The 21,365-nt window shown below is 32.1% G+C and overlaps 1 protein-coding gene across 2 annotated transcripts in view; it reads left to right on the top strand.

Moving 5' to 3' along the window:
• LOC139488064 (uncharacterized) overlaps positions 1 to 21,365 on the top strand; it is a 222,688-nt gene that overhangs the window by 7,812 nt on the left and 193,511 nt on the right. Inside the window, exons 2-5 of one of the 2 annotated variants that reach the window (XM_071273403.1) lie at positions 14,394 to 14,585; positions 15,405 to 15,493; positions 16,033 to 16,153; positions 18,488 to 18,601. The exons of the other annotated variant lie outside the window; for it this stretch is intronic. Coding sequence (XP_071129504.1) covers positions 14,394 to 14,585; positions 15,405 to 15,493; positions 16,033 to 16,153; positions 18,488 to 18,601 — 516 coding nt within the window. The remainder of the gene's footprint in view (positions 1 to 14,393; positions 14,586 to 15,404; positions 15,494 to 16,032; positions 16,154 to 18,487; positions 18,602 to 21,365) is intronic. 2 annotated transcript variants of the gene reach the window in all.

The following is a 21,365-nucleotide window of genomic DNA, read 5'->3' as shown; positions in this document are numbered from 1 at the left end:
TACAGATTTTTGGTTACTACCGTTACATTTTTGGCATTTTAAAAGTTTTTCTATTTCAAATCTCTCAAAGTTATGATTTTCAAACACTGTTGGTACTAGTTCTGTACCAAAATATTTAGTACAAATCAAGTACTGTAAAATACAAGTACCTAAATATTAAAATAATTTTAAAGTAAAGAAATAGTACTAAATATTAAAAGTAAATTTCCAGTACTACATATTTTTAGTACAGGAATAATACCTATGAAAAAGTAGCTGTGTACCCCACTAAAAGGCGCTTAAATATCAGATATCTATTTGAAATAACCAAGGTTATATACGAGGTTGTGAATGAGGTTTACAGAATAGAGAAAGTTGATTCATAAATATGACAATATCAATGATAATTCATGGTAACACGGTTTAGCCAGCCTTGAACCTGTATTTGGATACTGTCAATCTATTCCTTTTCATTCGGCTGTAGGCTATCTTTGGCGGATCTATAGAGACTTAATCCAGAAATACTTTGTATTTTGATATGTTTTACCTGCATGTCTAATAGACAGTCTATTGTAATCATATTTACACTTAGACCTAGTTAGTTTTTGTGTATATAGTTTGAATTTGGAAGATTAAAAATCTTCATGAATGATTATAAAATGGCAAACATATACTGATACTCAAATGTTCATTGTTCGTAGCACTTTGTACAATATTTCTTTCTATACCCTTGCAGGGCCGTAAATTTCCTGCTCTGTAAGTGGAGGCAGTTTATTATCGCCGAGCGGAGCGAGGAAAAAACATATTTGACCCATTCCATGCAGAAAAGGATATTTTTTCGGGCCTTTTCCTTGTATGCAATTGTACCTCCCAGGAATACACGACTTGTTAATTTTTTGTTACATTTCAATAAATATGCGCCTGGAATATATTAAAAATAGTTATAAACCAGAGTTAGATTACGTATCCCGGTAGAGTAAGATTTGTTTTCGCTTTATCCTGCTTTATGACTCTTTACAAGCTATTTTTACTTAAGTTTAGGGAAAATTTTGCAAAGACTTAAAATGAAAGCCCCCTGAAGTTGGTCATTTTTTTGTGGTTTATCCGGCTTATTTGGCTGTCCAAATAGAACTAATTTTGTCTTCCGTTTCAAAGACACAATTTTCAAACCTTAAAATGAAAATGCATACTCAATAACTCATAATGTTATCTATCAAGTTCAAATTATTAAAACGTAACGATGTTTGTATACACCAAGAAGTTTTATTCTGGCTTGGTCAAATGCTAAGGTGATTTTTTCTGACTTGACGAATCCCATATTTTTAGCACTTCTATGCATTCAATATTGCCAACATTGTCACTTCTATGTATGCAGATGCAATAGTATTTGGTGGGAAAATTTTATGTGTGCAAAGGAGTTGAGTTGGGTACCGACCGTTGAGATCCAAACATTGAACACACCTGCATGCCATTATGATTAACCACCTTGTTGTTTTAACTAACAACCAGTGCTATAAAAATAATGCATGATTTTAACCAATTTTTTCAGTGTTTTTTTTTCTCCATTTATTATTTTTTTTGTGTCAGCCCGCAATAGGAGGCAACTGCCTACATGCCTCTATGTAATTTACGGCCCTGCCCTTGTATACCAGCATATTTTTTTCTATTAATCTTTGAATGTATGAAATTTATGACTAGTTGTTTTCTGGTTTTTCTGTTATTGCAGAGCTTTTTGTTGTTAGTGGTAATTTTTGGCGGTCTGAACTCTATCACGAACCGTTTTATTATTGTTGTAATAATTTCTGACACAATGCAGGAGAAGAATGTAAGGCTAACTTTGTCTACAATAGTGGTCGAAATGGTATGTCAAGATTTGTTAACTCGTGCAGTAAACTCATCATATATATATATACCAGGATATAAAAAATAAGTACGCCAGACGAGCATTCCGTCTACAAAAGACTCATCAGTGACGCTCGAATAAAAAATAAATAAAAAGGCCAAATAAAGTACGAAGTTGAAGTTCCTAAATTTTTTGCCAAATACAGCAAAGGTATTCTTTTCTGAGGTAGAAAATCTTTTTTTCAAAAATTCAAAGTTTGTAAAAAGTTAACTTATAAAAATGGCCAAATCAATGATAAATCATGTCAACACAGAAGTGCGGACTACTGGGCTGGTGATACCCTTGGGAATAAAACCAGCAGTGGCATCGACCCATTGGTTGATTTTCGAGGAAAATATCACATGTACATAATCTGCATGGTAACATCAATGAACAAATTCTGATAATGACCAGTTCAACGTGTCATTCCATATCAATAATAAAGCAACTCTTTATTCTCTATTCTCTATTTTTTTGTCCACCTTCTTTTTTTGGGGGCGGGCATTATTTTCTATTCTGTAAACTTCATACACAACCTCATATTTCTTGGGTTATTTCAAATAGATATCTGATATTAAAGCGCCTATTAGAGATGTAGGATGCAGAATACTATAAGAATATCTACAAGGAGATTGTTGGTGGTCTGTTTAAAGTCGGTACCTAAGATTAATATGCTACAACAAACCTCTCAAAAGTCTCTCTATTGTCATGGTGTATCAACGACAACGCATGCAACTTCTTATTTCTTGTTTAAAAATTCTTCTCTCCGTCATAAATATGCGTGAAATATTTGCCACTGTACATTCAGAAAAGTAACAATCGTTCAATCAGGACATCTTACAAATTAAGTCACGAGTATTTTTTTCCTTGTGAAATTTGTCAACGTGTGAAAGTAAACCAAATGTATTTAATTACTGCTTCCATTTTTTCTACTTTCATTCCATCCCGTAAAGGTTTACATAAAGAAAACGTCCGTCGAAAATATCTGCGTTCGGTTTTTTTCTTCGACAATTTCCGTTATTGATTTCCCGACTTTAACTGCATCATCATAATAATACAACCACTGAACATATAGTTCATTGAACAGAGAATAATACTGAATCTTTTACTGAACATAATGAATAATCCACCGAATATAAAGAAACCGGGACCACTGAAGATAATACATAATGTACTGCAAATAATTTTGAATCTACTGAACATAATGTCGAAAGTACTGAACATAATGAAAAATGCACTGAATATAACGTCAGAAGTACCGAACATAATTTAACTACCACTGCATATAATAATGAAACTACTGAACATAATAACCAAAGCACCGAACATAATGTCAAAACTACAGAACATTATGTTAAAACTACTGAACATAATATGAAAACTACTCAACATAATATAAATACTACTGAACATAATGCATAAAGCACCGAACATATTAAAAATCAACATCAGAAGACAGTCATGGCGTTCCATACATCTATTTAAAAGGATTGTTGTTTATGTCACCAGTTACCCTCAGAAAGTTATGTCCTTTAGTTCATTTTGGTTATCCCCTGGTTTCTATCATATATAGGCTTATCATATCTTACCAATGTTGTAGTTAGATCTATAAATATAGTTTACATTGGCCCAATTATCGATTTTGTAATCAGCAAATATACTTATACTTATACTGCCAGCGGGTCGATCTGGGCCGATTGACGTTACCTTTAACTGCCAATGGGCCGATATGGCCGATGGTTAAGTTTAATAAAATAAATATTGATTTTAGCAATAAAAGCATAATTTAATGATGTTCTGTCAATGCCATTTCATTCTCGTTTCATTTTTAGCTCACCTGGCCCGAAGGGCCAAGTGAGCTTTTCCCATCACTTTGCGTCCGGCGTCCGGCGTCCGTCGTCGTCGTCCGTCGTCGTCGTTAACTTTTACAAAAATCTTCTCCTCTGAAACTACTGGACCAAATTAAACTAAACTTGGCCACTATTATCATTGGGGTATCTAGTTTAAAAAATGTGTCCGGTGACCCGGCCAACCAACCAAGATGGCCGCCATGGCTAAAAATAGAACATAGGGGTAAAATGCAGTTTTTGGCTTATAACTCAAAAACCTAAGCATTTAGAGCAAATCTGACACGGGGTAAAATTGTTTATCAGGTCAAGATCTATTTGGCCTGAAATTTTCAGATGAATCGGACAACCCGTTGTTGGGTTGCTGCCCCTGAATTGGTAATTTTAAGGAAATTTTGCTGTTTTTGGTTATTATCTTGAATATTATTATAGATAGAGATAAACTGTAAACAGCAATAATGTTCAGCTAAGTAAGATTTACAAAAAAGTCACGTGACCGAAATGGTCAGTTGACCCCTTTAGGAGTTATTGCCCTTTTTAGTCCATTTTTAACCATTTTTCGTAAATCTTAGTAATCTTTTAGAAAAATCTTCTCCTCTGAAACTACTGGGCCAAATTTTACTAAACTTGGCCATAATCATCATTGGGGTATGTAGTTTAAAAAATGTGTCCGGTGACCCGCCCAACCAACCAAGATGGCCGCCATGGCTAAAAATAGAACATAGGGGTAAAATGCAGTTTTTATCTTATAACTCAAAAACCAAAGCATTTAGAGCAAATCTGACAGGGTAAAATTGTTCATCAGGTCAAGATCTATCTGCCCTGAAATTTTCAGATGAATCGGACATTCCGTTGTTGGGTTGCTGCCCCTGAAATGGTAATCTTAAGGAAATTTTGCTGTTTTTGGTTATTATCTTGAATATTATTATAGATAGAGATAAACTGTAAACAGCAATAATGTACAGCAAAGTAAGACCTACAAATAAGTCAACATGACCGAAATGGTCAGTTGACCACTTAAGGAGTTATTGCCCTTTATAGTCAATTTTTAACCATTTTTCGTAAATCTTAGTAATCTTTTAGAAAAATCTTCTCCTCTGAAACTACTGGGCCAAATTTAACCAAACTTAGCCATAATCATCATTGGGGTATCTAGTTAAAAAAATGTGTCCAGTAACTCGACCAACAAACCAAGATGGCCACCATGGCTAAAAATAGAACATGGGGTAAAATGCAGTTTTTGGCTTATAACTCAAAAACCAAAGCATTAAGAGCAAATCTGACAGGAAGTAAAATTGTTGATCAGGTCAGGATCTATCTGCTCTGGAATTTTTAGATGAATCGGATAATCGGTTGTTAGGTTGCTGCCCCTGAATTGGTAATTTTGAGGAAATTTTGCTGTTTTTTTGTTATTATCTTGAATATTATTAGATAGAGATAAACTGTAAACAGCAATAATGTACAGCAAAGTAAGAACTAAAAATAAGTCAGTATGACCAAAATAGTCAATTGACCCCCTAAGGAGTTATTGCCCTTCATAGTCAATTTTTAACAATTTTCTTAAAATTTGAAGATTTTCAATAACATTTTCCACAGAAAGTACTGTTATAGATAGAGGTAATTGTAAGCAGCAAGAATGTTTAGTAAAGTAAGATCTACAAACACATCACCATCACCAAAACACAATTTTGTCATGAATCCATCTGTGTCCATTGTTTAATATTCACATAGACCAAGGTGAGCGACACAGGCTCTTTAGAGCCTCTAGTTTCATTTTTCATGACGTCATTTAGCTATTTTTATGACGTTACAATGATGTCATATATATTTAGCTATCATATCTGAATTTTGCTGTTCGTTAATCAATCCGTTGGTTTTTTGTTGTTGTTGTTGTTTTTTTAAATGTTTCACACTTTGTCATTTCGGATCCTTACTTTACGATATGGGTTTTGCTCATCATTGTTGAAGGTCTTGAAGGCCGTACGGTGGTTTACGATTTTATTCATCACGTTAAATGGTCTCAAAGAAGATGTTTGGTAATTGCTACATTGGTAATCATACCATATCTTCTTATGTTTATATTGTTGATAATTTCAATAAGACATATTAAGTTGACAGAAGACAGATTGGCCTTTTTTATCATTTGGTCCATAAGAATTCGTAACTTGTGATCTTTCACTTTATATATCATATATAGCTACGTTTTTTCAAAAAAATGTTTTGGGGTAATTTCTAGTTGAATAATAAGCAATTTGGTGCCAAATTTTCACAGGTTTATTTCTTCAATTGGTTATATTTTTGTTGTGGAGCTTTTTTTATTAGCAACGTCATAGGTGTAACGTTATTTTGGATTTTGAAAAATTTTGGCAGCGAAAAGGTTACTAAAACATTACTAAATTTGTATTCTTTTCAAAAGTTTTTTTTGTATGTATCAATACACATCCACGTTCATTTTCTATATAGAGATTACTCTATCTATGTATTACATAATACTTATTTATTAAAAGGTTAATTCCTACTGCCTGCCGATACTTTTATTTTTGTCATGTCTTCTAATAACTGTCCATGACGTTACAATACTAAATCCCTGAGATGGTTTTTATTTGAGTTCTGTCTCTGATGCAGGATTCTTTTTCTCTCTAATTTTTGTGCTATTTTCACATTTCCTGACCGGTGTGAGAAAAATATTTCTCCTAACTAGTGAAAAATCTGTTCTCGGCAAATGATAAGTCGAAATTTGATTTTGACGTCTAAATGTTTTGTTTTCTTCCGAATTTTCCTATTGTGACGTCATGAAAAAGGCGACCATGCCTGATGACGTCGCATATAAAGAACACAAGTTTCTGAAAATCTTTGAAAAAGAAGGATACAAATCATTAGAGAAACAGATTCTTATACTATAACTCGTGTATTACGATATTTCTCCACTCTCGACAGTTAAAATTTTAGTTATTTAAAGAGCTCGGCAAGCCTCGCGCTTTAAATAACAAAATTTAACTGTCTCGAGTGGAGAAATATCGTTATACACTTGTTGCAGTGTAGGAATCTATATTTATAAGTTGTTTTTTAGCTTTCAGTAACTGCCGACTACTCTTAAACCGTTCTTTCGTTTGAATTCGACCTGTTGATACAATTTGTAAATCTTTTTGGTTATTTAGCTTTATATCTCGTCTCTCTATCGTTAATATATACCAGCTTTTATTAGTGTGGTATGACTATACATTTTCACATCTGTTCTCGTACTACGAACACCAAAATAATTTATTTTATAAAAAAAATATGCCCGATCTCCATTACTGTATACCTGGCGACAAAATTATTTTCATGTACCAGTGTACATTATTTTATTTAACGGCATTTCGTCAATGGGTATGGTTGTCTTTATGCTATTGTAATACATCTCACCATTTATTTTATTGATTTTGAATTTGCATTGTGTCATAGTTCAAATTTATTCGTTCAGTGTATGTTCAATTGTTTGTGTTAATATGTCGTTTGATCGAGTTAAGCCATTTCAATAAATATTTCATAGTGTGTCTTTCTTTGTTGTGATATAACACTGTTATTTTAGGTAAGGGTGAAGGTTGGTACATATTAAAACGGTTTTTTATGTGGTTCAAAAGTGATTCTCGTTTCTCGACTTTTTTAGCTCACCTGGCCCAAAGGGCCAAGTGAGCTTTTCTCATCACTTGGCGTCCGGCGTCCGTCGTCGTCCGTCGTCGTTAACTTTTACAAAAATCTTCTCCTCTGAAACTACCGGGCCAAATTTAACCAAACTTGGCCACAATCATCATTGGGGTATCTAGTTTAGAAAATGTGTCCGGTGACCCGGTCAACCAACCAAGATGGCCACCATGGCTAAAAATAGAACATAGGGGTAAAATGTAGATTTTGGCTTATATCTCTGAAACCAAAGCATTCAGGGCAAATCTGAGGTAAAATTGTTTATCAGGTCAAGATCTATCTGCCCTGAAATTTTCAGATGAATCGGACAATCCGTTGATGGGTTGCTGCCCCAGAATTGGTCATTTTAAGGAAAAAATTGGTTATTATCTTGAATATTATTATAGATAGAGATAAACTGTAAACAGCAAAAATGTTAAGCAAAGTAAGATCTACAAATAAGTCAAATGACCAATATAGTCAGTTGACCCCTTAAGGAGTTATTGCCCTTTATAGTCAATTTTTTACAATTTTTTGTAAATTTTTGTAATCTTTTACAAAAATCTTCTCCTCTGAAACTACTAAGACAAATTTAACCAAACTTGTACACAATCATCATTCGGGTATCTAGTTTAAAAAATGTGTCTGATGACCCCGCCCGTGAACCAAGATGGCCGACATGGCTAAAAATAGTACATAGGGTAAAATGTAGATTTTGGCTTATATCTCTGAAACCAAAGCATTTAGAGCAAATCTGACATTGGTGGAAGGGGGGATTGTTTAACAGGTCAAGATCTATCTGCCCTGACATTTTCAGATGAATCAGACAACCCGTTGTTGGGTTGCTGCCCCTGAATTGGTAGTTTTAAGGAAATTTTGACGTTTTTGGTTATTATCTTAAATACTATTATAGATAGAGATAAACTGTAAACAGCAATAATGTTCAGCAAAATAAGATATACAAATAAGTCAACATTACCAAAATGGTCAGTTGATCCCTTAAGGAGTTATTGCCCTTTAAAGTCAATTTATAACAATTTTTTGTAAATTTTCGTAATCTTTTACAAAAATCTTCTCTGATACTATAGAGACAAATTTAACCAAACTTTCCACAATCATCATTAGGGTATCTTGTTTAAAAAATGTGTCCGATGACCCAGCCCGCGAACTAAGATGGCCGACATGGCTAAAAATAGTACAAAGGGTAAAATGCAGCTTTTGGCTCATATTTCTGAAACTAAAGCATTTAGAGCAAATCTGACGGGATACAATTGTTCATTAGGTCAAGATCTATCTGTCCTGTTTCAGACCAATCAGGCAACCCGTTGTTGGGTTGCTGTCCCTGAATTGGTAATTTTAAGAAAATTTTGGGGCTTTTGGTTATTATCTTGAATATCATTATAGATAGAAATAAACTGTAAACAGCAATAATGTACAGCAAAGTAAGACCTACAAATAAGTCACATGATCAAAATGGTCAATTGACCCCTTAAAGAGTGATTGCCTTTTATAGTAAATTTTTAACAATTTTCATAAATTTTGTAAATTTTTGTAAATTTTTACAAAATATTTTCCACTGTAACTACTGGGTCATGTTAATTATAGATAGAGATAATTGAAGGCAGCAAGAATGTTCAGTAAAGTAAGATCTACAAACACATTACCATCACCAAAACACAATGTGAGCGACACATGCTCTTTAGAGCCTCTAGTTTAATAGATTAGACCCTTGGTTTTCCCGTTTGAATAGTTTTACACTAGTCATTTTTGGGGCCCTTTATAGCTTGCTGTTTGGTGTCTTTGAAGACCGTACTTTGACCTATAAAGGTTTACTTTTTCAAATTGTGACTTCGGAGTGAGATTTGTCTCATTGGCACTCATACCACATCTTAAATCTAATTGATGCAATATCCTACATTTCTTAACATTACGACAATCAGTTTAATCTGGTGGATAACATGAGAATACTAGTACTTACATTTGATACAGTTACATGCACTTACCAATAGGTCAAAAGCAACGTGTCATTTTTGCATATTTTAACTCATGTCGTCATGCTAAGTTAATATAGGTCATCTGTAAGGTAATATTAATCAATCAACCAGAACACTTGAAAAAATCAAGACGCTTTAAAACAATGTTACGTTTGCATATTCCTTTGAATATTCATATGTACCAAACAGCGAAGTTGTGGGCCAGGGTATAGCGTGCTTGTTCAGCCCGACCTTCCGTCGCCACATTGATGTTTTTAGAATCCCTTTCAAAGTCAATCTAATTAAAAACCGATCTCTCATCGCTCCTGTTTCTGATATGTCGCGTGGGAGATCTAACGAAACCCGCTTTGAGGTCACATGTGAGTGACCTCGTAGGTGTGTCTTTTTCGACCAATGAAATTGAGTCTTCCACGATCTTGGAAGTTTAACGTAAGGCAAAGGGATGTAACTCATTTTATTTACGACGAAATCGTCAGTCAAAATAATTCATAAACTTTTTGATTGGCTTATTCACTGGTATTAAAGAGATAATAGTAACTGCAATTACGATTATCCCAATATGGCGACGGTAGATATAGGTAAAATCTTTACACTCATTTTTCTTAATTGTAGCATGTTTTTGTCAATAGTTACTCAGCTGCAAGGTTTATCTATACCATTTCATCATATTTGAATCGTAACGGTGCACTGGAATTGTCTAAGCGCTTTGACAATAGCCGTTGAAAAATTCGGGATGATAATCGTAACTCGGAAAAAAGATAATCGTAATTATGGTATTTAAAAATAAAAAAGATAATCGTAACTGGAAACTGTTTTATTGATATTGACACTAAAAACGTATATCTGATAGCATATTATGAAATTATGGCGATGAATTATTTACGAAACGTCCCAACATCTTATGACATTTCTTTTTATGCATATATAATTAATTGTTCTTATGAAAACAGCTACATACTAGTATATTATAAAATTGGAAGGGTGAACAAGCTTCAAGAAATTTGGAAATGGGAAAACACGAACTTTGTTAATATACAGAAATTTATTAAACTAGGTATGCCACAAAATATGTGAATGAGCGATGGAAATTATGATACATGACAATAATTGTCAGGCGACACGCATGTGTCACCTTACATCAGATTTCTGATTAAGACAGTAAACAAAAAATAATTTATCCTGAAGTAAATAGTAAATATAGTTAATATTGTTTAAATTATTTTATTATAGGTGGTTATATGTGCTATTTCTTCCCCCGGAAAGCCACTGCTGATTTAATTCTAGAACATACCCTATTATGCCATAACGAAGTAGGAAAGACATTTAGTATTCGTCAAAAACCGTTTGACGAGAAATTAGTGGCTACAGTTTTCATGTCACTTCGATCATTTTTCATGGATGATATCACAACTTAAAAGTTATGATGAACAAGGGATAACTTTGAAAAGTGTTTTACAGTGTCATTTCTTTTATAGCTGACTATGCGGTATGGGCTTTGTTCATTGTTGAAGACCGTACGGTGACCTATATTTGTTAATTTCTGAGTCATGTTGGTCTCTTGTGGAAAGTTGTCTCATTGGCAAACATACCACATCTTTTTATTCATATTAGCTACTTCATGACTGTCACTGAAATTTCAGTATCTCAGATATAAACTATAAACAACACAAATTCAATTTTGAATTATGATAATATGACATCCTTAAAACATTTAATGCTATATAAGACTAGAGAATGTTTGGCCCTAAATGGAATTCTTTGTGTATTATGAAATTAAGTAACGTGGAGTTCATTGACAAACATGGATTTGTGTTCTTTTATAGTTTGGCCAAAAGCCCGAAAATCAAAAAATAAAATTGATGTAGCTTTAAATTTTCTTACAAGAAATACTTATTCAAAGAATGACTGCAAAGATGAGAATAAAATAACGCATGTTCCGCAAAATTAGAAACAAACTTATTAAAAATTCATAAATACTCGGTATATGAAAAGTATGCTGCATACATATGCATGGAAGATATTGTAGAGAAAAATATTGAAGGTACTAAACAAGGAACATTTTTGTATTTGCATACTTGCCATATAATTAGTACTTTTCTATTAAATGAAAACATAAATTAGCCTTTCCTAATTTTCATGCATTTTTCTGAAGCACAAAATATTTGTTTTAAAATCTATAAAAATCTTTGTAATTAAACCAGTTCCGACTGTGATAATCTACATGTTTGGCCCTTTGATGTAATTTATCAATATACATATTTGTGTTTTTTACGTCTGTCAAATGCTTCGTAAGACTATAGGTAAGGCTAATAAAAACAAAAAATAAAAGTAACAATAAACAAAAGTAACAATAAACAAAAGTAACAAAAAACAAAAGTGTCAATAAACAATAGTAACAATAAACTGGTAACTATTCTAGATCCTTTACCATCCACACTGTTTAAAGAAACGTCCTAAAATACATGGGAATTTGATCAAAACATTTGAATTTAATTTTTAAAATCATATATCAGTATAAAATAGAAAAAAGTGAATCCAAAGGAAAAATATGGACGGCTGAATTTATTGATAAGAACTAAATCATCAGCGTATAACAGATATGATATATCATTATCATTTAACTTGGGTGGTTCACATGTTGAGTCAAAAATAGATGGTAAATCATTAATATATAAAGAAAATAATGTAGGGCTTAAAATACACCCTTGTTTTACCCCAACTGAGGAATTAAAAAAATCAGTGATACCTTCCGAGATCTTTACCAAGTACAAAACCTCTTTATACATATCTTTCATTATACTAAAAAAAAGGGACCATCTATGTTGTAATAAGACAATTTGTAAAAGAGGGCATCTTTATTAATAGTATCAAATGCCTTCCTGAAATCAATGAAACAGGCATATATCTTTTTTGACATATGAAAATGTGGTATACGTGACTTTCATTTTGAGCAATGAATTGAAAGGATTGCACTTTTGGAATATGGGATATAGCTAATCCATCCTTTTTCTCATCAATTAGAGATATATAGGTAAATTTATCCTAGATATTAACCTGTAAGTTTCTTCATTTATTTTTATATGCGTTAATGTCATCGTTTAACTGGGCATTTACATTTTTAACACACAAAATACCATTGAAATGCTGAAAGACACATTTATTATGTTTCAGTTACTATTATCATATAAAGAAAATTACGATTATCAAAGAAGAAAAATACCATAGAGTTACGATTATCATCCCGAATTTTTCAACGGCTATTTTCACAGCTCTTAGACAATTCCAGTGCACCGTTACGATTCAAATATGATGTAATGGTATAGATAAACCTTGCAGCTGAGTAACTATTGACAAAAACATGCTACATTTAAGAAAAACGAGTGTAAAGATTTTACCTATATCTACCGTCGCCATATTGGGATAATCGTAATTGCAGTTACTATTATCTCTTTAATACCAGTGTTATTAATAGGTCGTCAACTCATTTGCATATCTTTATAAATTCATAACTTTTAGTTCACTCACATGTGACCTCAAAGCCGGTTTCGTTAGATCTCCCACGCGACATATCAGAAACAGGAGCGATGAGAGATCGGTTTTTAATTAGATTGTTTCAAAGTTGGTTTACAATCGGCAAAACATCGGATAAGTTCGATACTCGGAAAAACCTTAACTTCGAGACGAACATTTGTAAAACATATCCAGTATTATTTTTTTTCCCAGGATATCGCCTTCGATCGTTAGCGGATCCTCTTCAAATTTGGTTGAAGATTTCCATTCAACGAATCCTTGGATGAGTTTGATAGTTGGAAGACAAAAAAATCGGGGGGGGGGGGGGGGGGGGGACACTTTTCAAATTAACCCAAAGCAACTCATAAAGCCAGGATAACATTTTCTTTAACGTGATCCTCCTCAAATTTGAATGAAGGTTCCCATTCATCAATTGTTCGTTTAAGTTTGATAATCAGAATTGTTTTGGAGATCGGGCTTTTAAGACCTTTTCCGTATCAACTTCACAAATAATACACGATGGTCTTGAAGTATATATTCTGGGTTCTGATGTTGTTATCATCTTAATAACGCGTAATTGTATTTTTTTATTTGTCATTATTATATTACGTTTACTGTTTAGTCCGGTTTTATTTTGGTGACATTCATTTGACGTAGCTGTGTACTTATACATCCAGTCATTGAGTTGTTGGACTATGATAATTTTCGTATTCTTGTTTTTCATTTTTGCTTATGAGCTTTGTCTATATGCCTTTTGTGTTTCTTTGATACATATGACTTGGCTCTTTACTTATACATCCCGGCATTTTGCTATTGTTCTATGATTATTTTTGTATTCTTGTATTTCATTTTTTTCTAATGTGCTTTGTGTATATGCCTTTTTGTTTTTCTTTGAAACATATTACGTGGCTCTGTACTTATACATCCCGTCATTGTGTTATTGTAATATTGTAAATTTAAGTATTTTTGTCTTTTATTTTTGTTAATATGCTTTCTGTGCTTCTTTGTAACATATTGTATTGCTTTTATAGTGATTAAGATTATAACACAATTTTGACTGTTGTATCCCTATTTTTGACATTTTTCCTATTATCATGTTTGTGTTTTGTTCACCCATTGTGTCAATTTAATGGAATTTGATTCGACTGTCATACAAGTAAGAGGTTTAGCTAGCTATAAAACCAGGTTAAATCCACCATTTTCTGAACAAGAAAATGCTTGTACCAATTCAGGAATATGACAGTTGTTATCCATTCGTTTAGTGTGTTTGAGCACTTGATTTTTCCATTTGATTATGGACTTTCCCTTTTGAAGTTTCCTCGGAGTTTTGTATTTTTGTGATTTTAACATTTTATTTCTATTTCCTCAATAAGTTTTCTCATAACATTTCTGTTAACGGAAAATCGTTGCCAGAAGGTCAATATACGCTTTGCGGAGCGTAAATTATGTAAGATTGCTTACTGAAGGATTCATATTTTTTTAGAGAAAATATATTCAAAATGAATTATTACTTTTCAGTATATTTTGAAGATGATGTGTACATCTCCAATACTTCTACAACCCATAATAATATCCCGACAGACTGCAACCTGTTTGGAAACGAGTTTGAAGCAGATTATCTAGTTCACAAGCTTATCATAAACACCACAGAGACTGGAACCTTCTGGGTTGGTGCCAGCATAGGATTCCAACGAAATATAAATCCTTTAGGTGCGTTTATCTATTATTTAATAATACTATATGGACACCAGCTTCGTTCTAGGTGTATCAACCAATATGTTTCCTTTTTGGTAGTGAAATACGTAATAAATCTACATTTTACCGACTACAACTCAGTCATACGCGATTACGTTTCACTTCTTTGAATGTTTTTCGTCAATTTTATGTGCTGTCTTTACAAGAGGGACAAAAGATACCAGAGGACATTCAAACTCATAGATCGAAAATAAACTGTCAACGCCATGGCTAGAAAATAAAAATAAAAATATACAAATAATAGTACACAAGACACAACATAGAAAACTTAAGTTTAAGCAACACGAACCACACCAAAAACTGGGGGTGATCTCAGGTGCTCCGGAAGGGTAAGCAGATCCTGCTCCACACGTGGCATCCGTCGTGTTATAAATGGTCACATATGTCTATTTAGAAAGAATTCAATCAGTAACATTTCAGACAATGAAAAAGATATATAATATTTGAAAGCCAATGATGTATAAGAACCGAAACAATTGAAAAGCTTTATTACCGTAAAGACCTAATAGCCAAATTCATCTAAGGCCCCGAGAGAGTGTAAACCTAAGTTTCTTGATAATTCTTAATATATAAATATACAATTTTACCGAAGTACCGACTCCTGTTCTGATGATACATTCGGGACATAAGAACACGTCTTCATGCATTTCACGAGAGCCCATTCAACATTTAAATTTATTTAAAAGTAAGTTGAATATTAAGATTGAATAATTATGTTAACATGATGTTTAAGTTTATAATAAGTATTGATTAATTGTTTCTCTGATTTTTAAGGAGTTCGTACTGCGTGCTCAAACGACCACAGTGGAAGTTTAGAGGAATGTAACAGGCAGTGTAATGGTAGGAAATATTTCAGCTACAATGTGAGTATTTGCCTTTCAGACATTCGAAATTTCTACATGAGGCACTTTTAAATTTTCAAACCTCAAATTACTCTAGAAGTGAAAACTGTATAACTAAAAGAATTGAAATTTAGACTTTGATAACGTCAAAATGAGGTTCAAAAATTGCTTTGAAAGACTGACAAACACATCACAAATTTGGGTTTAAAAAATTCTATAATAGTTGTGAATTTTTCGATAAATTGCATATCCATCAGATCCCTTATAAAAACATAAAATAGCCTTCAATTGAGTATGTATAAAATTAGAAACTAAATATTTTTTAAAATATGTTTTGATCTTGTATTATTATTTATGACTTATTCTGAATAAATATCTATATTATACAATCATGTATTTGAAATTTATAAACAATGTAAATACCCTCCATAGAATTGACAAGGTGCAAACAATATAAGTATATCTCTACAACAAGTTATACGTATTTGTGTAAGTTGTTCAAGATAACAAGTAGTTTGTTTTAAATCTAACCTTTATAAATATAGCAAATTGAATTTCAGGAACATTCGTGTAGCTGTTTTGACGACAGCCATGTAGACACTGGGCTTACAAGAACAAAAATATGCAAACACCCTGAGAATGGTCTGTGTTATAAACCAAACTGCATAGTCTATGAAAGAGGTGAGCTCCACTATATTTTCGATACACATGTCATAATAACATGTTTGATTAACAACAAATAAGTGACCTCAATATGAATTGACATTTTTTATATGTAAATGTAAAACGTTTTAATCAATAACTAAATTTTGGTTTTACATATACATACTATTTATTGCATGGAATGGGATTACTGTAGTAAATCTGTGCCTGTTCATTCTACTTTATTTCTAAACTATGTTCCATAATATGACATTTCTTGCTACATAACACATCTGTTGTGTTGCTTTCATGTTGTTCAAAATTCCAATTACGTAAAAATTGTCCGCTCACCCCTTCTGTTCTTTTGATACTTTTATTATTACATAAAGGTTAAAACCATGTTTAAAAATGTGTTGAAATCCTTGTTATTTTTTAAAAGTTTTTGAAATATAAAACAAGGAGCCAAAAATAAGTGTATGAAAAGTCGAGAGGGAAACATTTCCCACCAGTGTTTCATTTGTTTATATCTCAAAAACAAGGACACGGGCCTTTCATTTTTTCCTACTTTCTAAGTTCTGTTATTTATATACTATCATTATATTACAGTCTTGAAAAGCTTTTATTTTCAAACCGAGGAGCAAACATCCTTAAGAACCCTCGTTTGTTGGAAATGTATCAGTGAACACCAACTCTGTTGATATGTATGAACAAACTATTTTGGTTAACTGAAGATAAAACAGAAAAGAACTTGGTAAAGATCGAATGATAAAAAAAACCTATTAAAGCAATAAAGCAAGTTATTGCATAGCAATATAATATTTCCCACAGAAGGTAACCAAAAGTTAGCATGCAATAAATTCCAATATTGCACTAGTGCAATAAATCTTCAAAATTCATGACGTCATCAACGACAAAATCTTAGTTTAAACCAATTTTTTACTTTCAAATATTATATTGCTATACAATAAAAGGGTTATTGCATGAATATTGTCCCTCGTAGAACATATATAAAATATAAAATTCTACTTGGGACAATATTCCCCAATATTCATGCAATACCCCTATATTATAAGGACTCTATGCTTTTATCTTATAAAACTGTCAATGGAAAAATACCAAATAAAATGTATAAGCCTGGTATCTTTGATAAGTTTTTACAACTGCTAGATCGATACTAGTGAAATTTTGTTCCCGAGGGTTTAACCAACCCAGTAGTCAGCACTTGTTTTAACATGAAATATCATTAACATGATCATTTCCTGTCGACATACTGTATATAAAAAGTAGAATAATTCCAAACACTGATTTTTTTCCAATCCTTAATAGAAATAGACGGACGACTTTTCGGAAATTTCTGTTTATGTTATTGCTCTTCAGTTTCATGTTTTATTTGACCTGTTTTGATTTGAGTCGTTGAGCTGACACAATAATGTTTAACCTGACCGTATTCTTTGTGTACCTGTTCACAGTCAGGAGCATGTAACTCAATGGTTGCTGTTTGTTGCTATCTGTCATACTTATTTTTCATTTATTGTTTTATATGTTGTTATAAATCAGAACTTCCATACTATTTCGACCTTATTTCAACAAGAAATTACAGTTGAGAGGTTTCGTTCCAAACATGTCTAAAAAAAGACGTCCGCCATGAGTCAAAAATAGATTCAGGCTTTCAATAAGGAAAAAATAAGTTGAGAAACATGTTTCTATTTTCACCTACCTGAAATGAACTGCGAATATTGGCCTGATCACAAATCTTCTTACTCCTAGATGAAGAATTGATCTGAAGTGACAGAAGCTTTATTGTTCATGGTGTAATGAAGATGTTATTAATCTCTATAAGTTCTTCAGTATGGACTTATGCATCATAGTTCGCTGCGGTAATGAAGTATTCAGTTTGGTTCCATTCCTCATTAGAATTTTGAGACTTTTTGTTGACAAACTTACCTATCATGCCCATTTTAATTCCATTCCTATGTAACCTGTCGTAGAAAGATTTGTTTACACTTTTTTTTGAGACGAAGACCGAAGGACAAACCAACTGTCGGACAGTTCAAAAACAATGTCTAAGACTATTGAATAATTCATACGAATATAAAAAAGAAGATGTGGTATGATTGACAATGAGACAACTGTCCACAAGAGACCAAAATGACACAGACATTAACATATAAAGGTCACCGTACTGCCTTCAACAATGAACAAAGCCCATACTGCATAGTCAGCTGTAAAAGGCCCCGATATGACAATATAAAGCAAATCAAACGAGAAAACTTACGGCCTTATTTATATAAAAAAAATTAGAAATACAATTTATTGTCAACAGTTTTGAGTTGTATTGATATCGCGATTTATATGTAAATTTTGTTATTACAGATGTTGTAAACGAAGCTTATATGTGTGATGTGTATTATTTTGAATCTATCATCAAAGAATGGATATTCACAACTAAAAATTGTTCTGAAAAATTAAATTTTATTTGTGATGGAGGTAAGGCTAACTAGGTTCTACAGTTATCTATTATATGTTGAAGTATGCAATAACAAACACGATTAGAAAAATAAAAGCAAAAAATGAATCAATTTTAATTGATATCAGACTTGGTATTACAACAGAAATGTCGATTTAAATTGACTAGAGTAAACTTTGTTAGTTATAAAATATGTCCTTAAGCAATTGCTTGGAACACCAAACTATCTCTCCATGTCTATTTTCAAAATGTGATGTGCTTTTACCATTCGATGTGATTTTTAACCCGATTTTCGAAGGAAAAATCGCTTATTGAGCTATAGCCCTTTCACAAGAATACCATTTTTGTTGAAATACTTAATAACTTCTCTTTCTGTTGAAAAGGAAATAGCTCATTTTTAAAGGAGCTCTAAAAGACATTTCAAGAATTGATGTTAATTGACATTTTCTTTGGTAAATTTTTTGAAGATTTTTTTGGTAGGTTTGTTTGTTATTCTGTATCAACTCTTTTTCTGAATGCTATATATGTAATTATTTTTGATGATGGGAACTCCTTTTATTAGAATATATATATTTTTATGAAAGGATATATTTTATTATATTACATTGTGTAGATAAAGTTGTTGACGTTGAAAGATAAGTTGTAGATAATTCCTGGTATCTATGATGAGTTTATTTGTAGATCTATATGTTCAGACAAATGATAGAAAAAATATTTGGAACTATTAATTAAGGAAGCACAATACAAAGATTGTATACCTCCAATTCCCCAGTTTTAAAATGCTGTAACTTTCTTTATAATGCTTGAAAATTTATAAAAGTGGTATTTCTTGATAGCTAACAGAGGACCCTTTCAAATTAATGCAATGTAAGTATTATACAACAGTTATGTAATCAATTATAATGTTAACTGTGTCTACAAAATTTTACAAGGAACTTCCACTTTCAATTGAAATTAGCTCCTTCATGGATAACCCGCGAGGGTTGATTTTATTATATGTTGTTCCTAAAGACATTATGTACAAAAGGGTGTCTCAGATTTCGGATAGATATAGGAGGATGTGGTGTGAGTGCCAATGAGACAACTCTCCATCCAAAAAACAATTTATAAAAGTAAACCATTATAGAATTTATAGATCAAATTTTACAACTAATCGAACATTATCAACTTTTATGTGGTAAAGATGTTTACACAAATTATAGATTTATGAGAGAATTGAATAAGATAGTGATAATTTGAGACACCCTTTTGTAGCTCCTGCTGTGTTGATTAAGATTTCGTTAAAATTTCCAGGATAGTTAAAGAGATGAAAGACCTAAATTCTTTCAAGTGAACTGACCAAGGTTTTGCCATTAATTGCATAATAATTGATTACATAATGATTGCATAACAAAAGAAATTGCATTAATTAAATTTTTTATCTTTTATCTATCTATACCTCTTTTATTAATTTATATGCCGTCTTGAGAAAGTTACAGCATTGTAAGGGTTGGAGATTGGAAGTAAAAAAATCTTTGTATTGTGCTACCTTAAATTTGGTTATAATTTGAAAATAGATACAGGTTACATCATATCTAAGATTAGAGAATAATTTTAATTGATTAAATCATATCTTATTTAAGAGATGTATTTCTGTTTAAAGGGAAATAACTCAAAACATATTTCGATGCACCAGTAATGTTCAATAGTTTAAGTAATTAGTTGTCAAATTGTTTTTTTAAGTCATGTTTGTTATGGAGGTAGATGTCACAGTTGTTATGAGGTATTTTTTCGTTGTTGTGTGTGTTCATGTTTAACTTTTACATGATCATGTTTTGAGGTTCAGATTTGCAAATATCATTTTCATTTATAAATCTATTTCATACACTCAATCTCAATCTAAGTTCAGAGCTGTTTTAAGCTTTTAAATGTTGTGTCCATACTTGCTCAACTGTTCAGGGTTCGACCTCTGCAAGAAAACCAGGTCTGCTGTCACTCTGACATCCTCTTAAATTATGTGGTGTAAATATTCCTAAATATGACGAGGAACAGCATCATTTTATTGTTCAATCACATTTTCATGATGTGTAATTTACATTAAATTATTTCAATTGATATTATATGATTTCAATTTAACATTAAATGATGTTCATTTGGCATTTCATCATCTCAACTTTAAACATATGAGTTGACAATATCCATATATTTTAACAAAAATATAGATATTTTCTATGTCCTCAATTAGTTAAATGATGTGCTTATCCATTATCTGGTGTATTCCAACCTTACGCTATAACGTATTAAAAAGACTTTTGTCGTTAGTCCAGTCAAATTACATGATTACTATAAGACCAATTACTGTTTACCTCATTGCTATATTGTTGTTCCGATCCTCTTCTGTTTGCTCAAATGTGGATATAAAGGGTACTTTGAGTTGCAACGTAGCATTTTGGTACAGAATTTTGCATATGAAAACGTTCGACCAGATATAGCCTTTTATAGCTTGCTGTTCGGTGTGAGCCAATGCTCCGTGTTGAAGGCCGTACTTTGACCTATAATAGTTTACTTTTATAAATTTGTTACTCATACCACATTTTCCTATATCTACTATCTTGTACGATTTTTCTCTATCAATAACAGTTTTTAAGATAATAGACTCAACGGTCATTTTACCCCTTTGTCTTATTTTTACAATGTTGGCCATGTTGGTTGACAGGCAGGGTCAATAAACAGAATTCTAATCTACAAAGTCAAGGAGGATTGTGGTCAAATTTGCCCAGTATTTTCAGTGAATGTTTTTGTAAA

This window comes from Mytilus edulis, chromosome 9, assembly GCF_963676685.1.
Source record: "Mytilus edulis chromosome 9, xbMytEdul2.2, whole genome shotgun sequence".
NCBI lineage: Eukaryota > Metazoa > Mollusca > Bivalvia > Mytilida > Mytilidae > Mytilus > Mytilus edulis.
The sequence above is the reverse complement of the archived record's forward strand: the minus strand, read 5'-3'. Positions and strand labels throughout refer to the sequence as shown.